Raw genomic sequence first — 14,457 nt, forward strand, 5'->3', positions numbered from 1 at the left:
TTAAAATCACTTCCTATTATTTCAGATTGTAACATCATTCCAAATTGTATCTTTTGTACGCACAACTGATGGCTGATAAAAAGGGCACAGGCTTGATCTTTCTTCACAAATTTTAATTCAATAATCAATAATGCTTTACGCCAATGACTCTTGCTTGAAGTTGTTGGAAAATCTGGACAAATTAATGTCACGAGGCAATAGTGATCCCGTTGAGTGACAAACTCTAATGGAAAAATTAGAGTTAAAAAGAGCTTCAATTTTGATTGCATTGCCTATGAACAATAAGGTAGCATAGATGCTGCAGCTTGGACAAAGTTTCAACCAATCTTTTTGATGTTGAAATTGTTACCAATTGGAAATTCTTCTCTGCCAAAAGCATTGTTGAACGTGGCCTAAGAAAGTTGATAATCATTACTTTTCTCAATGAATCAAGGCCGAAGTTCACTCTATAGATATCGATCCTAGGAATATGGATAGTGCATACAATGTTAACAACATATAAACTAGTCATTGCATTTGAAACCATGACGCTTCTGCCAAATCTACACATTCTGATGTGCTTTAACAATATTCTTTCCATATCTCATTACTAGTATGTGCTTATGGTTGTGCCTTTGAGCCCACGCTATTGGTTGAATCTTCGTCATTACTAATTTCATGTAGAAATCGTGGAATTGGGGGCAGGCTTACATCTAAAGCCCCTTCTAGGATCTGAACTACTTGTCCCATTGATGGCCTTTGGATTACATGATCTTGGATACACCAACAAGCTACTTTACAAGTTCTGGACAACTCTTCTAAATCAGCATTTCCGTTCAGCCTGCTGTCTAAGAGTTTGAGGAGATCATTGCTTTCACTCACTTGCCGAGCAGCCCAAACCGGAAAGAATGTACCTTCTTCGTCAGTTGTGTGTTCAAAGTTTCTCCTTCCCGATACAAGTTCCAAAAGCATCATTCCAAAGCTGTAAACATCAGCTCTGGGTGTTATAGCCACTCCCGAAATCCACTCTGGTGCAAGATAACCCACTGTCCCTCTCATGGCGGTCAGGACCCGGCTAATCTCTCGTCCTAGAAGCTTTGCTAGGCCAAAATCTGCCAATTTCGGACGATTGCCAACATCTAAAAGAATGTTTTCAGAGATTTTCAAAACCGAAGAATATATATATCACGGACTGGTTTATCTCTGTTTGCAACCCAAACGGTATCAACTGCAAAGCAGACATGGGATTCATGTGACAAACACATGAACAAGAGCAACACTGAAAACAAGAACCACCTGGGATTAATGTTCTTGGTCTTCAAGGCTACAACTGCAAGATAACTCAGGGTTCTTGGTTCCTGCAGTACCAACAATATTTATTGAAGAAAACGTGATACGTGTAAAAAAAAAAACTAAAGATGGTGTGAATTAAAAAAAAGTCCTCCAACTGGTTGCATTACTCTATTCTTTCAGTATTACGTACATATAAATATAAAAAATAGAGTTGACTTTGATTTAGTTTAATTTTAAAAAGCCTTTGTATTACTTTGAGATAGGGGGTGTGTTGGTATATAGATACGTATAATACAAATCATTGAATAATCGTATATTCTACGTAATTGCTAGAAAGAAAGTTCAACTGAAACTTATTCACAAGGCAAGAAAACAAACAAGATACCATAATAACAAGAAAAAACATAAAAAGAAAAAAATCGGTGAATACGATTAGTTGTTGCCAAGAAAAACAACGCAGCCGTGACAACAAAGCTCCTTTTCTCCTTCCTCTTCTATGGGCTCCAAGCTCCTCCATGCGTCGTTTTTTGTCGATGTGTCGAACACATGGACTATCGACGTCAACCTCGACGTCTTCCCTACCTGCCTGTATCCAGCCATGAAAAACAAGTGACTCCCAATTGCTGCCATTGTTATGTAAGCTCGTTTAATCGGAGGCAACATTGCATCCGATGTGGAAATAGGCGATGCTAATGTTTCCAGGTGTGATCCGTCGACTTCATCCCATATATGCCCATCGTACACCTCTATGTGACCTTTCCATGTATTTAGACAATCCCCTGAGCTATAAAGCTTTTCATCAACGGCCACGATTTGATTAGGTGGCACGTCCAATTGCCACATTCCCCTCACTAGATCCCACTTGGCGTTCTCTGAGTCGTACACCTCAGCCGAACATCTCCCAATCGTGTTCCATGGCAACTTGTCCATATCCGCCTTCTCAGCAAATCCGCCTATCACATGGATTTTCCCTTGCCATGTCACACCCACACATTTGTACCTCATCACGCTCATATCAGGCAACGGTTTCCACTCGTCGAGAATTGGATCGTACATCTCAGCCGATGAGGTGCCGCGTGCAACGCCTAACGTGCACTGTCCACCCGCCACATGTATTCTGCCGTCGTACACAGTGCACACAAAATCGAACCGTGGGATACCAAGTGGTGCACACTTGGACCAAATGCCATTGCGAACATCGTAGCGTATGACAGACGAGAGGATCTCAAGCCCAACCTCGACAATTTCGTATGGGCCATCACCTACAACCTTGTGACAAAGCCTTCCGCCAATAATGTAGATGAAGTCACCAATGGAGACCATGGAAAAATCCTTCCGCACATGGTTTTCGAGAAGCTCGGGAATTCTGTCCACGCAATGCCAAGAGTTGGTCGTAGGGTCGTAACATTCAATCCAGTTGGACATGTTCGAGGTGGCCAATAGATCATTGGAACAAAAAGAAGTGTAGATGCGATAATTGGCAAAAGGGTTTTTGGCTGCGTCCGAAGGCGATAATAGAGGGGAAATAGAACCCATGAAGTAACTATGGGTGGCATAGAAGGTTTTCGATTTGAAGTGAAACGGGGAGTTTGAATTTGTGGCATGAAGGGGAAGATATAGGCAACCAGGCGGAGGAAACCAAGACAAGGATAGGGTTCGATGTTATCCAGAATGAGGTTGGTAAAGAGGATTGGATCGTGTTTTTGGATCCCATTGGGGGAAAATATCCAAGTTTTTCTTGTTTTGTCTCCTTAGTGTGTGGGTGTATATGATCCTAGGCCTAACTTTAATGAAAAAGAGGGAACCCAAAAGAATCATGCCTCTTACCTGTCCTTGATACATGAGATATTTTTGTTTCTTTTGTTTATATAATCCACGGAAAGAGACGGAATTACTATTCATCTTCTTGTTCTCGTTATGGGATAATTATTATGTAATTCAAACACCTCCATCAGAAAATGGTCATACAGGACGTTCAACTTCTTCGAATGTCATTATTCTTGTTATTTTCTCCGTCTATTGGTGACAATTGCATAGGAAAAGGTAACAAACTGAACTGCACATTCATGAAATAATGAACTTTTAAGAGTTAATGTACTATTGAAATAGTCCTAATGGATCTCAATAAGAGAATTTAGGAATCCATTCATTAATTTCGATACAATCATGAAGATTCTAAAAGGAAGACGAGGGTAATTTGACTAATCTGAATATTGTTTGTGTAGGGATTTTCAGCTTCCTCTTTTGACACCAAGAGAACCAACTAAAATTGAATATGTTGATTCGCTCATTTGAGTTATTGAAACAGAGACCCGTCATATATAAATCTCCTCTCTTTAGATATAGAGCCACAACTCGATGAGAATATCATCTTTAAGGCCTGGTCAAAAGTGCAGCAACTTAGAATACATTTGAGAAAGATACTGCCGTAGTTATGGGCAAATTTCTACAGATATTTTATTTACTTGTTCTACGGGAGTGACCAAGTACATACCTTTTCCTGCATGCCCAACGATTACACGATGGGTGTCCCTAGTAGCTGATTGGAATATGTTACTTGTCTGCTCTCAGAATGAGTGTGGATGAGCAAGCGGGCAACTAATAGTTCTTAGATAAGTTGCAGGTGGTTATTGTGAAGCTTTTATTTAATTTGAGTTACAATAAGAAACTTGAGAAGCTTTTCTATAATTCAAGGTGAAACTTCATCCACTATATAATTTGAGAAACAAAGATCCACGCCTGCGAGTTAAGATGGTATTATACGGTAAGGAACAGAAGCATAGAGCTTTCAACTTTCAAGAAGACTTCGGAATTTCACTCTCCTTTTAATGCTACCCATTCGATCATAACCTATACCAATCTTACTATGCATCAACTTCATGGCCAAATCTGCATTGCCTGCTTTCCTCAAGGCATTGATTAGAACAGTTCGGATTCTTCCAGGTATTTCTCTACCCCTATCAACAATACCATCAGCCAACTTGCAGGCCTCCCTGACACGGCCAGCTTTACACAACACAGTGATCATATCTTCAAAAGCTGTCTCAGGAATAATACCCATAGGTGCTAGATCATCCAAAATCTTGCAGGCCCTGGTTACCTTGCCTGATAGACAAAGCCCAATTGAGAGAGCCCTAAAAGAAGCTGCAGTTGGCGTGATACCTTTATCGATCATCATATCCCACAGCTTCATTGCTTCTTCATTCTCACGCTCCCTGAACAGTCCACTTATGAGTATTGTGTATGTATATACCGTCTGATCACATCCTTCATCCTCCATCCTTTTAAACAGAGATAATGCTTCATCGATTCTCCCACACTTTGCAAGGGCATCAATAAGGGCATTGTAACAATATGAATCCCGTGGGCAGTCTTTTTCAACCATCTCTTCAAAAAGTTTCCGAGCTTCATCGACTCTACCAGCCTTGCCCAACCCATCAATGAGACTAGAATAAAACATGGCATTAACTGCCACTTCATTAGCACTACAAAACTTGAGATACTCCATGGCCTCGTCTAATCTTCCACTCTTACACAAACCATTAACAATGACCCCGTAAGACACCTCATCTGGTTCAAGCCCATCCGTTTTCATCCTCTCAAATAGCTCTAATGCTTCTTCCATCTTTCCACATTTTGCAAATGCATCTATCAAAGTTGTATAAATTGCCACATTTGCTTTAACCCCATTCTGAATCATATTCTCGAAAACAACATATCCTTCAAGACATTTCCCTTCTTTACAAAGTCCTCCAACGACTAAACTATATGCATGAGGTGGAACTTCACATCCTTTCTCCCCAATTTCATGATACAAGGCCAAACAAGAATCAAAGTTCCCCTCTGAATAACATGCCTGCATCAATGTCAAATAAGTAATCTTATCTGGCGCCAAATTTACTATCTCCATGGCTCGTAATAATTTCATCGCTTTCAGAGTTTGTCCCGCCTTACAATATCCTTTAATCATGGTATTGTAGCTCACAACATCAGGTCTAATTTTACCATTCTCCATTACCTCAAAAACCCGCTCCGCAGATTCAATAAACATAGAACTCACCAATCCATTAAGCAAAAAATTAAATGTATATAAACTAGGTTCAACCCCATTATCTTTCATTCTTCGCCACACCCACAATAACTCCTCAACCATCCCAAGTTCCCCAAAGATCTTAATCAAAGAATTTGCCGATGACATTGTCATTACAAACTCCATTTCCTTAAGCTGACCAAATAAAAATCTCATCTTTACCAAATCATTTGACAAAGCTAAAACATTTATCAAAGAGACATAACATTCCAGCTTATGGGTATATTTCTTTTGTTTAGCAGCCAACGTAAAGAACCTCAAAGCAACATCGGGTTTGTTTTGAATCTCAGCAGATGCTAAGACAAAAGCTACAAAATTTGGTGACAGCCTGATCAAATACATGTGGCAGAAAGAGTCTAAATTTGATTCCATGTTAGCAGAACCGTCTAAAAGATTGATAATTCGGCTTACCCAAGGAGATGGCGTCAGGTCTTCAGGGTTCGTTAAGGACAAACCAGAGAGATTAATGAAGGGTTCTATCCACTCGGGAGGAGGAAGATCACTTGAAGTAAAAGCGAACCTAGAGAAAAAAATCGAGATCGAGTTGGATAACAGTTTGCGAGAAACCGGCTGCGACTCAACATTTCTAAAGGGAGTAGAGAGAGGTGGATATAGGAGACGGGATAGAAAGAAAGGAACCAGAGGTTTCACTAGGGTTCTTCTCATCAGGGTTTTGGGGTGCTAATTTGATTTGCAAGGGAAGGAAGATCGATTTTATGAAAGCGAAAATCAAAGGGTTAATTGCACAAAAAGTACTCTAACTATGACCCGGACTCTAAATTCATCTTCAATTCGAAAACTTCTAAATTAATTTATCAAAATAAAAGTATACTGACAGGAATAGCTTAGCTCGTTAGTCGTATGTGGTATCAAACTTTTAGTTTGGGGTCACATTTAATATGAGCAGAGAGTTGAAGTAGGGGAGAAAACTATTGTTGGTCAATGTGGATATGAAGGAAAAAATGAATTATTATGAAGAATAAGAATGAGGGTTGATCGATTTCGGGGAGAAGAGAGTGTGTTTCATTTTAGTCTTAATTAAAGTATTTATAGTAATCTTTAATGTATGTCAATCGTAAGATTATGATGAATATTTATAGGTTGATCAAGCTAAAAAGATCTTTTGATCAGATTTTAAATTTTAAATTTTGTTCTGGTAAGTCTTGTGGACCTGTTTAAGGTCTTGTGGAACTGTGGGGTATCCATAAGGGTTTAAACATGGCTTGGATTAGGGGAGAAAGTAAAGTGAGATAAAAAAATAAATCGATTGAACATAAAAAATTTACCATTCTGCAACACAGAGAAACTCTTAAAGAAAAATTGGGAGATAGACTTGAAGCATATACCTAGAGAGGCAAACCGCGTCGCAGATTTCATCACCAAGCATACATGAAAGTATCAGGAAGACATTATTTTTCTGGAAACTCTCCCAAAGAAGTTGAGGAGTTGTTAAATTCTGATAGAACGGGCAGCTAGACGGCCCTTGTACCCTATTAAACCCAAAAAAAAAAAGTCTTGTGTAGATCTCGTCTATACATTGTAATCGACTTGAGGGCTTGTATTTAGAGGACGCAAACTTTTGATGACTTCGGAAAATTTCATGTGACGAAGATTGAGAGATTTTTAGAGGGTGTCTTCGGAGATATACCAAAGTATTTTTGAGTTGTGGTCTAATGTGCATTTTTACTCCTTTACTTTACCAAATCTTTTAATGTGTAGCTCTACTCTATCAGAGATTAAAAATAAATCCCAAAAGTTATTCAAGAAAAATAAAGAACGGTGACAAGTAGGCGGAGTAATAGGCAAAGACCATGATTAGTTTCGAACTGAAATACATGATTACTTGGTAACAAGTAGTTTTCCAAGTGGAAAATGGAAAGAAGACATTGGACTCCATGGAAAGTAACAAAACTAAAACACATGCATCTAGATATTTGCTTCCCTTTATTCTCTAATTGATCAGAAGCTTCATATATAGCAAGATCATGTTCAAGGATGTGGGCGTGTTGCTGCAGCTGCGATGCTAGCACCGTTGCCGGGAATTGGCACCTCAAAACCAGGGTTCGGAACAAACGTGTCATCTCCACCTGGAATATAGCCGGATCCACCGCTTGAGTCACCAATGCTTCCGCAAAACGGATTTTGGGGTTCAAGAACTGGTGGCACCATCACTCGTCCAATGTCACGTGTTGCAACTGCTTGCAATATGGCAATGGCAAGCACAAGGCCGAGGAGGAAAATTGGAGCAAGAAGCAAGGAAGTAGGTTTTGAAGCCATAATGGAAGAAGTATGAGAGATGGGATTGAACGTTCTTGGATGGTGGAAAGGTGGAAGAGAATGAGGCTTCTTATAGGTGAGGTTTAAGCGAGTCGGTCGATGGTTTGGCGGTGGGTTTCCATTGTGGAAAAAGAAGCCATTGAAAGATGTCTCAAAAAGCAGAAGCAATAGCTGATAATAAGAATGTTTAGGTGGCCTAGGGTTGCCGGCTCGGCTGAGATTTTGCGGTGAGTTATGAATTAAACGAAAATCTGATACTTTAGCAAATTATACATACCTACCAACGCTTTTTCTCCACGAGCATGCACGACAACTTCAAACTGGAGTGGTTGTGGTGCGTATGGTGATTTACAAATTTTAGTCGACTAATTATGATTACTAGCTACATTATAGTGATACATAAAGATTAAAGTTGCCGGCGACTTGTTAAACTGCACCAACTATAAAACAAGGCAATAAAAGGGGAGAGTTTAATCCATTGTGCTCTTATGCATGAGTGTTAAAACTTGATTCCATTTTTTTTAAAATTATAAGTTATTCAATTTGTTTAACTTATTTAAATTAATTATTTGTTGAGATTTAAGTGTGAGTCGAGTTTGAATTTACAAAGTTTAAATAATTTAAAAATCGATAATTAAAACGACATTGTTTTGATAGTTAACTAAATAATTTGATTTTTTGACGATTTGGTTCGTAATTTCTTTGTTTCTTCAATTTCTCTCTCGTTTTAAGTTCATTTTTAGATTAAGTTTAAATCATATGTCCCTCAACTGTAGGAAAATATTTATGTTGCTTCAATTCTCCTTTTTTGACAATAAATTTCCTTTTATTTGACTTTTTTTGTTACCCTTCCGGTTCCAAGGCTTCGACTTAACTAATCTGGACCGACTCGCGTCGCACACCTGATTTTGGTGGGTAAGTCTCCCAGCATATATTGTTTGCTTACACAATGATTCAAACTCGAGATCTTATTTAAGCGATATCAAGTTGCTTACCATTTGAACCAACCCCTATTGGTTCCTTTTATTTCACTTTAGTTCATCAATTTTGTATGGTTTAAATATATAAAAGATGTCCAATATATGTCTTTTTTTCAGTTTAGTGTCTAACATTTATTATATTCTAATTTGGTGCCTAACATTTCATTCCATTACTTAAAATGGGTTAAGTCATGACGAACTGTTAGTTTTCTCCGTTAAGTGACACGTGTCACAATCTCATAATTTTGAAATTTATTTTTTAAAAAATATTATTATATTTATAAAAAAAAACCTTATTTCTTTTAAATTAAAAAATTCTCAAAATCCCTAAAATACCCAAATCCTAACACTAACCCGTTGTCGCCGCCCTTTTCGGCCACGACCACCGCCGCCGATATAGTCCTTGTCATCATCCTAATTATAAGTCATCGTAATTGTCGCCAATTGGCCGTCGAAATCGTTTGGGATTGTGATTATCATCCTAGGGTTCGAGGGGTATAAAAAGTTGATTCGTCGTCGATCGACCGTTGATCAGTCACGATTTCATAAGGGTTTTGGTCGTCGGGGGGACTGAGGTCGGGTGGAGCTTCGTCGACGGCAAAGGGCGATGGTCGGATTGGGGGGTTGAAATGAAGGTTTTCAAATTTTTAGGGTTATTTCAAAATTTATGTTTTCTTTTTAAAAAATATATATAATTTTCTTTTTTAAATTTTATATAAAAAATTTAAAAATATCAAATTGTGACATGTGTCCTTTAAAGGAAAAAACTAATGGCCCGTCACGGCTTGATTCATTTTGAATAACGGAATGAAACGTTAGGCAACAAACTAGAACGAAATGAACGTTAAGCACTAAACTAAAATAAAAGCATATGTTGTGCACCTTTTGTATATTCAAGTCATTATCTATTATTTCGTTATTTTTTCATTTCCTACTTCACCTCAAGTTTATTTTTGATAAAATTTGAAACACATGATCATGTAACACTTTAAAATATCTACATAAGTTAAATTTCCAATTTGACAACAAATTTATTTTTAAATTTAACCCCTTAACTTTTCATGTTATTCAATTTGGTCCTACAATTGAAACCCTTTTGTAGGTTCTTTCTTCCCATCAATTCCTCAACTCATTTATACTCCCATCAATACTTTTTTCTCAAAATATATTTTTAACAAAATAATATTGTAAATATATTATTTATATAATTTTAGTTGTTATTTGATTTGTTATATCATTATAAATCTTTTGTTATGTTTTTTTAAAACTCGATAAGAAAAATTGGTAATATAGGATCTGAAGCTGCTTTTCTCTCACACACCACCAAAAGTACTCGGATTTTGAGAAGTTTGATTAATTTACCAGAAAGGTACAGCACAACATGAACATATTGGCCACCAATTCACAAGGATATTCTTTTCCTTGGATAATACAGCAAAATCAGCCCAGTTTCGTTGATGCGAAATTCAAAGGTTTGATCTTTCCTCGGAGAATCTGGGAAGCTGGACAAGTGAGTTCACTCGGGTCACGCCTTCCAAACCTGACCACTTTTGATCTTCTGTCGAAACCGCACCTACATTTCCTTCAAACTCTGCTGGCACCAGTTTCCCATAACCATCATCGGATTCAAATGCATTACCGGAATGATTACTTTGAAGAGTTGCAGAAGAAAACCCTTGTTCCTTGTTATCAGATTCCGAATCCATTTTCCCATCCAAAAATAAGCAAACAGCAGTACAATCATCCATTTTTGAAGTAGGATACTTTAGTGTCCATTGGCGTGCAGCTGAGTCGACCAAAGCCCTGGCTGCTGACGACCGGGTTGGAGCCGAGGATACAATCTCGACCACCTCTTCGTTGCTCAATACATCCCAAACCTATAATAAATTGCAATGTAAATATTAAAGAGAAGCATGCAGCATGCATGCAGCTCCATAAAAAAGGATGAATGGAAAATCAATCAGTTGTGAGAAAGATTACCCCATCTGAAGCAAGAACGATGAATTGATCGCTATCGGTGAGGAGCCGGTGAGAAAATTCAGGTATAGAGATAACGCCATATTCCTTCAAACAAAAATCCCCGAAAGCTCGAGCCATTGCTAGCCCTGGTGCATCATCAAATGGTAGCCACACTCTATGTACTTCAGGTTCATCTTGCATTGCAAAGACCCGACCTTTGCATTTTTTAATCCTTTCGGCTTCCCCTGGGGCATGTAAATTTGGTATTTAGTATATTTAGTCCCATAAGAGAAAAACAAAATGGTTTGAGATCATATGTACTTGGTAAATCAGGCTTCAGATCGACAGTCAATTGGATTGAGACCATCGAACCATTGTTGTTCTTCGATCCCATGATTGCTCGAGAATCTCCGATATATCCCATGAACAGGCTGGGGCCCTGAAATAGTAAAATCAATCCACATGATTCAGAGAAAGCCGGAAAATTTGAAGATGAAGAGCAACAACCAACAAGCGTTTCTTCTCTCATACCTGTTTGACTATAGTGACGGCAGTGCTACCACTACAGAAGCAGTCCAAATTAGGATGGGACCTCAACTCTTTATCCATGGCCTTGTATGACTTCATGAATGCTTCCCTCCACAAAAACTTTAATCTGTCCTCGGCAAAGATATCCTCGTCGGAATCTTTACCGTTCGAGTTCCCCTTGAAACATGATCCTCTGGATTCGTGTTGCCCCGACTGATATGAATGCATGGAGGACAGCAACTTAAGGGGCAGGGCATCCCGCACTTTGTGAGCAACGAGATGACCTTGTGGACCATGACCATCAAATACACCACAAAAGGTCACATCATCAGACATGAAATCCTACACATTTTGAGCAGTTCACCTCAAGATTTAAACAAGGCTCAGAGCCAAAGGAACTCAAATTCAAAGTAACATTTAAAACTTACTTCCCACACAATCATGGCATCCTGGTTTATTCCCTTTCGACCTTGCTGAGTGAATATGCAAGAAGTTCGGCTCTTTCCATTGGCGTAAATCCTGTTGGGAACTGACGGTAAATTCTGCAGTGTAATGACATTATCCGATATCGTTCTACTCGTCCTCTTCGTCCCAACAAATCCAATTTGTGCCTCTCCATGGCTTCCGGAACTGCAAGTACTCCGACTACTAGTGGAAACACAACACCCCATTTCACCAGCTACACAAAGAAAACATCCGGTCAAGTTAAAAAGCACGATGATCCTCCCTGATCCAGAAGTGATCTCACGTCAAACTATATGTAGTCGTCGGAACGGTCAACTAAGACAGAGACGATCACGCCAAAGATTCCCACCAATCACACCACAGGCCACTTTACACCTCAATGTATATCTTTAAAACTTGGTCAAACATATTGAGGATTCCACATAGAGAAAACAAAACCATCTGATCAAAACAAGAAGCCATTATTTAATTGATTTATTCACCCCATTGTTCCAAAATGGCTGCAAAAATAAAACCAAAGATTGAAGAAAATGCATATAATAATCTTCCATGTGCAACCACAATAGAGTATTAGAGTAGACTTAAAGTTTGTCGTTCATAAGAAATACATTGATTATAACTCAAATAGCGAGACCTTATTAAATAAATCCAAAGGGTAAAGGTGGTAAAGACAGAAGATTAGTAAAGCAAGGAACATTGGAAAAAGAAAACGATGTCTTGTCTTTGAAATAATTAAAGCAAACCATGGAATTTGAATTTTCAAAACAAAGGGTAAATCCAGCGAGAACTTAACAAGCAAACCTTTCACCCACAGAGGCCTATAAGAAACCAAGTCTACGTTTTCTTCCACCTCCACGGCATATGTCAAAAGCATTATTAAATTTGAAGAACATGGTTGATGCCTTCACCTTGTATTTTCATAAGGAGAACACAAAAGCTGAGAAAAAGTTTTGATCGTGCGAAAAACCGAAAAAGATAAAGTTGAAAACTTGAGCAAAAAGAAAGAGAAGAAGCTGAGTTTAGCTTTCTCGGGCCAGAATACAAAAATTTTAGATAAAGAAAAGAAAAGGGATGAAAATGATTCAAATTTGTCAAACAGAACTGATGGAGACAAAGCAAAACATGTAAAAGCAGAAAACGACGATACAGAAGAATGATTTTGTCAAGAGAACACAAAGAAGAGAATAGTGTAGATCAAAGTTAAACAAAAATAAGAAAATTAAAATTCACTGTTTTGATAAAAAAAAGTTCAAAGAAAAAAACTGAAAATGAAACATTAATGTATAAATAAAGGCAGAGTCGACTATAAATTATAATTTATACCTCAAGTATAGAAACAGAGTAAAGAACACTAATTGTTTTGTTCCGAAGCAAAGATATCCACGGGGCTAGAACCTAGAAAGAAAAGTTGGATGAAGTTTAGTGAATGGTCGAATGGTGCTCAAGGTTATGAATTAGCAGAGACAAGACGCTGGAAGAAAGTACCTTTGTTGTTTGAAAATTTTGACCTTCTTTGGAAGAAGCAGAGCAGCAGACTGGTGAGACTGAGAGAAGAGAGGTGATAATAATTACAAGTTGTAAGCGTGGACCGTGGTGCATTCATTAATTGCAAAAGCAGAGGCGAATAGGAGAAAGTCCTTATAGGCAGCAGTGGTCAGCAAAGTTGGGATCTTTATGAACTTCCATTTTCCGTTTCACCTTGTATTTTTGTCTTGGGCTTCGACTCGGTTAATGGTGAAATCTCAAAACAATTATGTGAAACAGGGCAGGGGAAATAATGATAAAAATGGGAAAGGGAAAGCACAATAAAATGGAGATTTGGTGTTGGCGGGCTGGCAGTTGCTACATGAGTACATGACTGACTACATGAGCTTCAGGAACTTTATTTGCTTTACAATGTGGGTTCGGGGATGGTAGACGGGCTTTCGATAGGTACGATAGACAAATATAATTTTGTGAATTTCATATTGTATCTATATTAATTAGGATGGATATTAATATAAATTCAATGGATAGTAGACGTGTGTAATGTCAAAGTCATACTCATAATAGGTAGTTGATAGGAGATGGATTTGAGATCTTACCGCCTCATATTCAGCCACCAAGCATCCGTTACCATTATGAATTCTGGACCATTATGAATTATGGACAATTATGAATTTATAATTAAATTTATGAGCTTTTCTATAAACCCTAAAACTGTGAGGGGTGTGATTTATAGTTTTCCTAAATTTAGTCGTTTTTATTTTCTATGTTCTTTATCGTTTCTCGAGTTCATTTGCACTCAAAGTCTCAATCTTTGTGAAATCTATTCTATCTTTATTCATTATATCACCGTAGAGTTACGAAAAGAGTAAAAAATTTGGATGTTAAGGGATTAGTTTGTTGATGAACATCAAAGGAAATCTTCGAACTCAATTTTTATTTGTTTAACCATAAGTATTAAGTTTATTGATTAACTATTACAGATTATATTTTATAGAAGTTTATTATGGGAGCAATTCTTTTAATTTAATTTGCTATATTCGTAAACATCAAGATTTAAACTCTCGTCTTTATTTAGGAGATAGAATACATCGTCATACTAATTCAATTGATTGTTAGTAAATCTTTGAACTAAATTAATTTAAGGGTAACAAAATATATGTTTTTACATCATAATGACGTTGAAATTCCTTATTTGAATAATAACAGTATGTGAAGCAACCATACTTCTAGGTAGCTTCTACTCAAAAATAACTTTCTCGCTTGCTCTCCGGTTGTCTTCCCATCGCTATGACTATCAGTGTGACAGTGTCCACTTCCGTGAACACTTTTTATATGTTTCTGAACATCAGATGTGAGAAGAGACTTGTTGGCCTGGGATTAAAGAAGGGTATGGTCTTT

General features: G+C 37.8%; 3 protein-coding genes across 3 annotated transcripts; all 3 read right to left on the minus strand.

Annotated features, from left to right (window-relative positions):
* Positions 1 to 3,932: 3,932 nt before the first annotated feature.
* On the minus strand, positions 3,933 to 6,071 carry LOC120197077 (pentatricopeptide repeat-containing protein At1g03560, mitochondrial-like). The gene has a single exon (XM_039198705.1). The coding sequence runs from the start codon at positions 6,026 to 6,028 to the stop codon at positions 4,061 to 4,063; it is 1,968 nt and encodes a 655-aa protein (XP_039054636.1). The 5' UTR covers positions 6,029 to 6,071; the 3' UTR covers positions 3,933 to 4,060.
* A 1,280-nt stretch (positions 6,072 to 7,351) lies between these two features.
* LOC120197055 (putative cell wall protein) lies at positions 7,352 to 7,639 on the minus strand. The gene has a single exon (XM_039198689.1). The coding sequence runs from the start codon at positions 7,637 to 7,639 to the stop codon at positions 7,352 to 7,354; it is 288 nt and encodes a 95-aa protein (XP_039054620.1).
* A 2,317-nt stretch (positions 7,640 to 9,956) lies between these two features.
* Positions 9,957 to 13,182, minus strand: LOC120197011 (probable protein phosphatase 2C 52). The gene is made up of 6 exons (XM_039198662.1): positions 13,057 to 13,182; positions 11,535 to 12,071; positions 11,110 to 11,448; positions 10,900 to 11,017; positions 10,600 to 10,823; positions 9,957 to 10,496 (listed from the first exon to the last, which is right to left on the minus strand). Exons 2-6 carry the CDS (start codon positions 11,775 to 11,777, stop codon positions 10,086 to 10,088), a joined length of 1,335 nt encoding a protein of 444 aa, XP_039054593.1. The 5' UTR covers positions 11,778 to 12,071; positions 13,057 to 13,182; the 3' UTR covers positions 9,957 to 10,085.
* Positions 13,183 to 14,457: the final 1,275 nt, after the last annotated feature.

This window comes from Hibiscus syriacus, unplaced genomic scaffold (genome assembly GCF_006381635.1).
Source record: "Hibiscus syriacus cultivar Baekdansim isolate YM2019G1 unplaced genomic scaffold, ASM638163v2 tig00117040_pilon, whole genome shotgun sequence".
In the NCBI taxonomy this organism is placed as follows: Eukaryota; Viridiplantae; Streptophyta; class Magnoliopsida; order Malvales; family Malvaceae; genus Hibiscus; species Hibiscus syriacus.

Coding starts and splice junctions, on each gene's coding strand:
- LOC120197077 (XM_039198705.1), bottom strand. CDS start 6,028: ATGAGAAGAACCCTAGTGAAACCTCTGGTTCCTTTCTTTCTATCCCGT.
- LOC120197055 (XM_039198689.1), bottom strand. CDS start 7,639: ATGGCTTCAAAACCTACTTCCTTGCTTCTTGCTCCAATTTTCCTCCTC.
- LOC120197011 (XM_039198662.1), bottom strand. CDS start 11,777: ATGGGGTGTTGTGTTTCCACTAGTAGTCGGAGTACTTGCAGTTCCGGA. Junction 11,449..11,534: donor ATGCCATGATTGTGTGGGAA/GTAAGTTTTAAA, acceptor CAAAATGTGTAG/GATTTCATGTCTGATGATGT. Junction 10,824..10,899: donor TCTGAAGCCTGATTTACCAA/GTACATATGATC, acceptor TACATGCCCCAG/GGGAAGCCGAAAGGATTAAA.